The sequence below is a fragment of the Colobus angolensis genome, unplaced genomic scaffold (assembly GCF_000951035.1).
Source record: "Colobus angolensis palliatus isolate OR3802 unplaced genomic scaffold, Cang.pa_1.0 Scaffold562, whole genome shotgun sequence".
Classification (NCBI taxonomy): Eukaryota; Metazoa; Chordata; class Mammalia; order Primates; family Cercopithecidae; genus Colobus; species Colobus angolensis.
The window spans coordinates 776,988-786,978 of record NW_012119177.1 but is presented as its reverse complement, the minus strand read 5'-3'; the positions used below and the strand labels follow the sequence as shown (position 1 = coordinate 786,978).

The window sequence follows — 9,991 nt, the reverse complement described above, 5'->3', positions numbered from 1 at the left end:
TATACCTGTAATCCCAGCACTTTGGGAGGCCGGGGTGGGTGGATCACCTGAGGTCAGGAGTTCGAGACGAGCCTGGCCAACATGGCGAAACCCCGTATCTACTAAAAATACAAAAATTAGCTAGGTGTGGCAGCAGGCATCTGTAATCCCAGCTACTTGGAAGGCTGAGGCAGGAGAATCACTTGAATTTGAGGGGCAAAGGTTGCAGTGAGCCAAGATCATGCCACTTCACTCCAGCCTGGGCGAAAGGGTAAAACTCCATCTCAAAAAAAAAAAAAGAGAGAAAGTTACATGACACGACTTCAAGCTTCTTAAATGTGCTAAAATTTGTTTTGTGGCCTAAGACAGGATCTATCCTGAATAATGTTTTGTGCACATGAGAAGAATGTGTATTCCACTAGTGTGGGATGGCATAATCTGTATGTTTCTTAGTTCTATTTGGTCTACCATGTTATTCAACTCTGCTGTTTCTTTATTTTCTGTCTAGATGATCTAGCTATTGTTGCAAATAAGATGTTGAAGTCCCCTACTATTATTATATTGCTTTCCATTTCTTCCTTCAGTTCTGCTAATATTTGATTTATATATTTAAGTGCTCTGATATTGGGCACATATGAATCTATGATTAATACATCCTCTTGGTGAATTGACCCCTAGATCATTTTATAATGACCTTTTCTCTTGTGAAACTTTTTGACATAAAATATATTTTGTCTGATATAAATTTGGCATCCCTGTTTTCTTTTGGCTACTGATTACACGGAATATTTTTTCCATCTCTTTATTTTCAGACTACATGTGTCCTTAAAGCTAAAATGAGACTCTTAGAGTATACAGTTGAATTTTATTTGTTTTTGCATCCATTCAACCATTATATTTTTGACTGGAGAATTTAATTTACATTTAATGTAATCATTGATAGGTAAGGAATTACGATTATCTTTTTGACTGTTTTGTAATTTATTGCATTCTTCCTCCTTTGATGTCTTCCTATGTGACTTTTTGTGGGGGGAGGGTGACGGAGTCTCACTCTGTTGCCCAGGCTGGAATGCAGTGGTGCAATCTCAGCTCACCGCAATCTCCACCTCCTGGGTTCAAGTGATTCTCCTGCCCCAGCCTCCAGAGTAGCTAGGACTACAGGCACCCACTACTGCACCTGGCTAATTTTTGTATTTTTAGTAGAGACGGGTTTCGCCATGTTGGCCATGCTGGCCTTGAACTCCTGACCTCAGGTGGTCCACCTACCTCAGCCTCCTGAAGTGCTGGGATTACAGGCGTGAGACACCGTGTCTGGCCAAGTCTTGTAGCTTTGTAATTCCACACTTCAGCTAAGGCATAGGAATTTTCCTGTAAATTTTCTGAGTGCCCATGGCCTAAATTCACAGCCATCAGAGATACTGTAGCTCTTCTCAGTGGCTCTGCAATGAAGCACTAGAGTACATTAACCTCTAGTTTGCAGTTTAGTGCAATGTTTATTGCAGTGAAAGGTATTTTCATACTAAGTTGTATGTGCAGGTAAACCGAAATGCTATACATATAAATGAGCCCTGAGAATATTACTGGAGGAAGTTTTTAAATGAGGAAGACTAAATCTTGGGTTATGAAACTTTCCCTCTTTCTCCATGGCATGCAGAGTAAGTACCAGATATTTTGGACTCAGCCCTCCTAGATCCCATCTGCCTGTCTTCTCAGGATGCTTAAATATCTCTTCTGTTTAGTCTCAAAGTCTATTCCAATCTATAAGAGTTAATTACTAATGCACATATGGGTATTGGGGGGAATTGCATGAAATACAAACCAATATTAACAGAAGTTATTATTTTGGTGTATTGCCTAACACCACTGAACATATACCTCCCTGCAGATCCCCATCTGCCTCCAATTATACTCCCACAGCTGTGGGTGAATAGGCATTACTTAAGTGGGAGTAAAAAAATATGCTATTTTATCTGTTAGCCTGTTAAATAGTTACAGTACTGAAAATATGTCTTTTGTACCATCCTCCTGGAATTTTCACCAGGTGCCAAGCTTTTTCCCACCTCCAAATTCCTACTGGGCTTTGGTCCTCTTTTGATAGCTTTCAAGTAATTTTTTTTACACATTTTATCTCAACTTGTTGTCAGTACTTATTGAGGAGATATAATTGAGAACTGGCAAGTAACCATATCCTTGGAAAAAAAACAAGGCACCCTTTTTTTTCTATTTACTTAAGCAAGCTACTATCAGGGAGGTTCACAAACATGTCCAATAGTTAAGCCGTCTTATCTACAGCTTCCAACCTTGGAAGGCTGTAGTATCACATAACCATATACATACTTACAGCATAAAGCATATATCTAATCATCCCCACTTACTCTGCAAAATGATAAATTCTCCCAAATTATCATTTAATCAAGCGACTTTCCTGTTCAAGAGTGTAATGGCTTAAGGTGCTCATTATATAACAAATTGAAATTAAATACAGTACTTCTAATAATGACTTCTTCCAATCAGTCCAAACTGGGTTCCCACTTATTCCCTATGATATACATCTCCGTACCGTAAAACTTTATCCTTCCTGCTCGGCGCGTTGGCACATTCTGTTCCTCCCACTAGAATATTTCCTGCATTTATTCAAATCATACCTATGACCATTGCAGAACTCCAGGCACATGACCATTCCATCCAAACCCCTGCCCTCAGAGACTTGACCAAACTCGAGTACAGCTTTAGCAGCATAAGGCCCTGTGCCCAGGACGACTGCCTCAGTAAGCTGAACTACGTGATGTAACCAGCACAGAACTGATGATAGGTCTCTGACATCCCTTTCTTAGAACATTTACTAAAGGGCCTGCAATTGTAAATACTTATTTCTTGCTACTCAGAAGTTCTCTCTCAAGGACCGGAGAGCCATTCCCTGGAAATGCAATCAAGAAGGATAAAATCCTCCGTAGGACGATACAATCCTGCGGTAACTGTTGAAACACACACACACAGCTGGCCTAATCACATTTACACTAACAACTCTGTAGGTTCACTTTCTCTACTGAGCGCCCGCATATCCCCTTTCTCCTTTTAAAAGGCCCCTTTAAAAACGCTCAGGTCACCTCTGCACAAATTGAAATAGTGCTCAGCTCTTTCCTGTCAGTAGTTAACTGAACAAATGTTTTCACCGCTTTAACGTCCAGCTGCGCTTATCTTTGACATCGACTACCTAAGGTCTACCTTTAGTCCCACGACTCTGACAAGACGATCTCAGTATTGGCGTAAAATGACCTCCCCTTTCAAGGATTTTCCAAAGCACTTCCTGTCTGAGGCATACAAAATGTATTGGCACGGAATTTTACACTTACTGAGCTTTATAAACACCTCGTCACATCCACACATTCAGGACACACACTGGGTATTCGGGTAAAAACAAACAAACAAACAAACAAAAACACAAAAAACTGGCTAAATACCCATTCCCCTCAACAACTCGGATGAGATATCTAAAAAGGGTCGACCTTCGGTACCTTTCTGTCCTCTCCCCTCTCGCTGTTTGCCTACACTGGCTTCCTTGCCTCCCCTTTTTCCCACGTTTATCGGAGCCAAAACAAGCACGGTTCAGCAGCCTCCTTTCCCAGCACTAACCCTGTGCTGCAAAAGCGAAAATTAACAGCCAAGAACAATAGGAGACCGCCCACCCGGGCTCACTCGCGACACTAGGGGGAGCGATACGGCTGCAGGAAACGGGGAGCCTCGCGGCAGAGGCGGGATTTCCGGGGTCACGGGAACCGACAGGGGAACAGGATAAAGTCCTCGGAGAATCCTAAAATGTCGCCGTGGAATGGACTGTAGCGCTCGCTTCTCCAAACGTGTCCCAGACGGCGACCCTCGCCGGCTCTGCGACTTGTCCCTTGCAAGCGCCGCGCAGGCCTGCCACCTGCTGGACGTGGAGACGCGGTGCTAAGCGCCACGGGTCGACTGTACGCCGGGCGGGGAAGAAGGGCTAGGGGAAGAGAAGAATCGGTCCTCGCAGAGCGCTCCGGGAGATCGCGAGATTACACTTTCAAAAGCATAAGGAGGCTTGCTTTCTACACACTGATTTAATTTCGGAGTACATTCGAGGCCCTGTGCTAAGTTAGGTAATGTTCCCTGTGACTTCTGTAATTGTCTTTTATGTATTAAATTGTCTTGCTTAACTAAAACTTTTCTTGTGTCGTGTCACCAACTTTTCAAGAACGAAAGATGAGCAACTCCATTCTGGTAGAGGTTCTTTCATTGGAGAATTTTTGAGCTGCAGTAATCCTTTTAACGCTGCGCACACATACAGGGGTTACACGTGTAGGGGATTAAAACCACAGTTAAGTTATAGGTTGAAGGGGCTGTTAAGGACTTCAGGCAACATCTAAATAAACACTGCGTTCTTTTCTCTGTTCCACATCTGGGAGCCTCTTGTATAGCAGCTGTTGCTCTAGGTGCTAGAGGTACGCAGAGGAACTGGACAAGGGCAAGAAAAACAAAGGACCCCTTTCGAAGAACTAGCATTCTCTTGGAAGAGACAAGCTTGTGGTGAGAAGTGTTATTTGTGAAATCTACGAGGGCAGGGGAGGAGCGCAGTACTGAAACGGGTGATCCTTTCTTGATTTCTTATTGGGTTCTGGCTTGAAAGGCGACCATATAATCAGTTGAGATTACTGCAGTGATTAACATTCCAGGAAGGGAAGCCAGCCTGTGAAGAAGCATGGCGTTGAGACAGGGTGAGTGGTGAGATTAATAAACAGGATAGTTGGAGAGTTGATTTGTGGCCAGATTCTTAAGTCCCTGTATGGAATTTAGGCTTAAGAAAATTATCACTAGGCACTGCAAATACCCTCTTGCAGCTAAGACTAATGGGAAGAACTGGTTAAAAAACTAATTACAGCAAAGAGTGAGAGAGTAGTGATGAGAGATACAGATGTTGTGAGAGCAGACAACAAGGGGACTTTATGTCGTCCTATGTTAGAGGAGATGATTTGAAGTTACTCTGAGGAAGACAAAAATGTAACGGAAAGAGAGATCGCATATGCGAAAGCTTGAAATGGCGAAAAAATCAGAAGGATTTCAGGAACTGAAAGTTGTGCATTTTGCCTGTGTGAGGGAGAGAGTTGTGGGTGGCATGTAATGAACCTTGAAAGGTAGTTCATATTATGACAGCCTACAAACGAATCAGAACTTTTAAAAACAGGCGATATACAGACAGTCTGAAATCAAATGCTTCTGATTTCTATTGCGTGCTCTAGGCTAACTGTTTTCTAAGTATGAGTTTACGTTAGTCTTCTGGATTTAGTGATTACAATATAAGGTGAAATAGGTAAGGGCTTTTAACAGAACATCTCACTTATTTCCTGTGCACTAAGGGGGAACAGATCACCTTTGCAGAACTTGAAAAAAAATGGAAAGTGCGACCTTTGATCTCAGATGGGCTTTCTTTCCTCTTTTCAGTGGCTTGGTAGTGAGCTGCTCGGCTGCACCGAATTTTCTTTGTGGTGGGGCTGCGGACTGCAAGACATCTTGCTTGGCAAGTTTTAAACATAAGTTTTACCCGGAAGCAAGCTTATAAAATTGTAAATGCCTCAGAACCTTTTCATCTTCCTGTGATTCTGGAAGAAATCCAAAATACCCAATCGTTTAACTACATGCTTCTACAGAACCTGAATCTTAAGCTCTGTTCACTTTGTACTATTAGATTCTATAGTAGATTAATAATGACTAACACCTTGTCATCTCATCGCAGAGCTTTTGTCTAAGATAGTCTCTGAATTTAGAACTGGGATGAAAGTATGCATAATAGGCTATTATAAAATTTTTAGAATTGGATTTCTAAACTTGGGATCAGTGAATCTAGCAGGCTCAAGCAGTGTTCTCAGGTTTTTCTGGCACAGACAAGGAATGTAAGAGGAGGAGAGAAAAGGAGAGATGGTAATGGGAGAGAATAGAATGAGAGAAGATAAAAAATATGGAATTAATAGTGAAAGGAAACGTGAAGTATTATAAGATTTTCTTGGAAAAATTGGCATTTTAGTGATAGATCAAAGATGACTAATGAGACAAAATACTACTATTACATAAATATTTAATGTTTTAATGATTTGAGGATAAAAGGATATCTGATGGCATTCATACTAAATGCTGTAGTGTTGATGTTGGAGAGAGGGATAATGTCAAGACAGAGCAGACAGACCCCTTTACAATGAGAGCAGAAGATATGTTGTTTACTGATTCTGCTTTCCCACAAAATGCTAATGCTTTTATAAGTCTCTACTCTTTATTTTCTAGATTAACTCCTTGTTTCTTCCCCTAAACAGGATTATGGAAGACAGGCAAAAATAAAAAATAAAAAAAGGTTTTTTTTAAAGCAACCATCTATGTCTTTATCAGGTTTCTTTAGCACTTTCATTCTGAAGATATTATCAAGGTGGAAATCAGGGCCTCTGCCCCACATGGATCTCCTTCATTGAATTGTATCTTCATGCCTGATTAATGGCGTATTTTAGGCAAAAGCACCCAGGCATACTATATTTGACTCTGAATATGTAGGCCTCCGAGGTTTGTTAACTGAACTGGTACGTGACCTTGACAGCTTCCCTAGACTAGAAGCATTCCTAAGGAACCCTGAGCTCTAGTCTATTTGGCCTTCTTAGAATGGGACACTTCCCAAATTGAAGGCAGCCGTAGGTTGCAGAGGAGAGAGGAGGGAGAAAGGGAGAGAGGGAGAAAGCAAGTTCCCTTTGTTGCCTCAGTAAATAGAATGCAGAAGGGAGGGACACATTAAGTCAAGTCTTATCTCGATACGTACTGGCTAAATTGCCTCTCATTCTGAGAAAGTTATAGAAAATGTGTCAGGTTATCCTTAACTCATAATACCTAATAGCCTTGTGAGAAAAATCTGTTCAAATAGTTAAAGTAGGAAGAATACCACTAACCAGACCCTTATAAAATATGTATTATATATAGATATATAGAATGACTTTGTATTGTCTATTAACCTCTTTTTTTTTTTTTTTTTGAGATGGTGTCTCGCTCTGTCACCCAGGCTGGAGTGCAGTGGCGTGACCTCGGCTCACTGCAAGCTCCGCCTCCCGGGTTCACGCCATTCTCCTGCCTCAGCCTTCCGAATAGCTGGGACTACAGGCGCCCACCACCACGCCCGGCTAATTTTTTGTATTTTTAGTAGAGACGGGGTTTCACCTTGTTAGCCAGGATGGTCTCAATCTCCTGACCTCGTGATCCGCCTGCCTCGGCCTCCCAAAGTGCTGGGATTACAGGCGTGAGCCACCGTGCCTGGCTATTAACCTCATTTCTTAAAAAGTGTTAATATTTTTATTAGTGATGCAGTAGAGATTATGTTGCGTAGAAACAGGTTTTGTAAATATTAATAAAACCAGACAAGGAGCTCTTACCCTCCTTTTCTGAAGAGGAGCAGAGATTCCTTAGCTAGGAGCGATGAAGAAGTTGTGGCTCTTTGGCAAGCTGACCAGAGGCCAGTGAAAGATTATTTGGCTGACTATGATACTCTCACTTGTAGCTACACCCCTGGGTTTGCATTTTTAAAGTACCCAAGAATGAAATAGTTCTTTCTCTTTCTTTGAGACAGTCTCTCGCTCTGTCATTGTGGGTGGAGTGCAGCGGTACAATCTCAGCTCACTGCAATTTCTGTCTCCTGGGTTCAAGCTATTCTCCTGCCTCAGCCTCCTGAGTAGCTAGGATTACAGGTGTGTGCCACTACACCTGGCTAATTTTTGTATTTTTAGTAGAGATAGGGTTTTGCCATATTGGCCAGGCTGGTCTTGAACTCCTGATCTCAGTGATCTGCCTTCTTTGGTCTCCCAGAGTGCTGGCATTACAGGCATGAGCCACCACGCCCGGCCTGAAATAGTTCTCTTTTTCTTATTTTGTAAATATAGATTTTATCTTTAGTTTAGAAAATGATGACTAGGTACCTATATAGTAATAACCACAATGTGTGTCATTAACTTCCACAAAAATTTAATGTAAAATTCTGTGTTAAGAGCTGTGAGTAAGATGCAGTCCCTGTCCTGACCAGCCCTAAAATGCTACAGCTTATCTCATATGTACCTTTCTGTTATGTTTTCTGGTTGTGCATATTTTTTAAGAAATATCATTACCTTTAATAAGGACCCTTGCTTAGCTGCCAGACTTGTCAACAAAGAAATTTCAGACATCTATAGGTTGTAATTATTGTCAGTGGCTACTGATGCAATATGTAAAGCAGAGTTCTTAAGAAACTAGTTTTACAACTGGCAGTTTAGGAGATTGGAAGGAATTCCTGGACAGGAAGAAAATATTTCCTGAGAAGTAAATGTAATGTAGCACACATATATAGAGAGTGAAATGTATAAGATGAGTTTTAAGAACAACAAAGTAAATAACTGTGGATGACATTATCTAGGTTAAGAAATAGAATATACCTGTATTCTGAAACTTAACTTTTTCAGCATTGGTTAGGTGACTCAACTGATATTTTTCTTCATTCTTCACATCTGTGTTTCTTTTCTTTCTGGTGAAATGCAATATAACATAAATTTCAACTCAGTGAACAAAAGTCATTTGTTATAGAAGTAATATATAGCTGTGAAACACTAGTATTGCACTGTTTCATAACCGTAAAAATTCTGGTTACACATATGTAGGATAATTCTGGTTTTATATATGTGTATGTGAGTATATACATTTGATATTTACTTTACTCCCTAGCAGAGCTGGTATGTTGCTTGATTTTGGTTGTACTTCTGCTTAGAATTTTAAAAATTAGAATGAAGGGCAATAAAGCATCATAATTCCATGCACTGATTTAATGTTATTGGATCCATTTGTAACTAAAGAAAATCCTTAGACTACATGATAAAAGTTTACGGGTGGAAAAAAAAAAGATATCCTTTTATTAAGACTATACATTAAGTTTAATGGAACTCTCTAGTAGAGCTCAATAAAAGGAGAGACTTTGCTCTATTTTCAGTTAGATATTTGAGTTATTTTTGCTTTATGTGTGAATAGTTTGTTTCTCTGACAAAACTGCAGACTTTTAAAGATGTTTTGTTTCTCTCTGAAATAGCTAACAATGGGGTGATCACTAATAGGAATTCAATAAATAGCCGTTGAATTGCTACAGAACTACCTCTCACCAAATGCTCTTACCATATGCATATGTGTCTATACACTTGGATCCCATTTCTTGACCAGAAAAGTCTACATATAAATGTAAATTTAATGGTCCATATGCCAAGAAACTAGTAACTGTTTTTATTTCTGAGAATGCAGCTAAATGTCTACTTATCTACTTTAAATAATCCAATAAAGAATACCATCCTGTTTTAAAATATTTGTCTTAATTTCTAATCCAGTTACTATGTTTTTAAAATTTTGCCTTTAAAAAAGTAAAGGAAACTTCAGAACTCATTTTGAATGACATATTTTGGTATATTTTCCTATTTTTCTCACAGACTTTGACCACTGAACTTTGTTCTAAGGGGAGTGAAAGGGGAGGTGAAACAGAAAGAATAGTGGTTGAGTATGGGAGGGTTATGGTTATTAATGGAGATTACAAACATAAACGTAATAATAAATACATCCTGCCATGAGAATATAGGTGTTGCTGATGAAAAGAGTCAAACTCTGTAAAATATTTTAAGAGATCTATTCTGAGCCAAGTGACCATGGCCTGTAACACAGCCCTCAGGTCCTGAGAACATGTGCCCAAGGTGGCTAGGGTACAACTTGGTTTTACATATTTTAGGAAGGCATGAAACATCAATCAAATACATTTAAGAAATATAGAGGGCGGAGCAAGATGGCCAAATAGGAACAGCTCCAGTCTCCAACTACCAGCGCGAGCGACACAGAAGACTGGTGATTTCTGTATTTTCAATGGAGGTACTGGGGTCATCTCACTCGGGAGTGCCAGACAATCGGTGCTGGTCAGCTGCTGCAGCCGGACCAGCTAGAGCTGAAGCAGGGCGAGGCATTGCCT

The 9,991-nt window shown here is 40.4% G+C and overlaps 1 protein-coding gene across 2 annotated transcripts in view; it reads left to right on the top strand.

The window, feature by feature from the left end:
* Positions 1–4,197: 4,197 nt before the first annotated feature.
* Positions 4,198–9,991, top strand: part of ECHDC1 (ethylmalonyl-CoA decarboxylase 1) — a 61,273-nt gene continuing 55,479 nt past the window's right edge. For both annotated transcript variants that reach the window (XM_011961675.1, XM_011961674.1), the window contains exon 1: positions 4,198–4,721. In XM_011961675.1, coding sequence (XP_011817065.1) covers positions 4,706–4,721 — 16 coding nt within the window. In that variant the 5' untranslated portion in view covers positions 4,198–4,705. The remainder of the gene's footprint in view (positions 4,722–9,991) is intronic.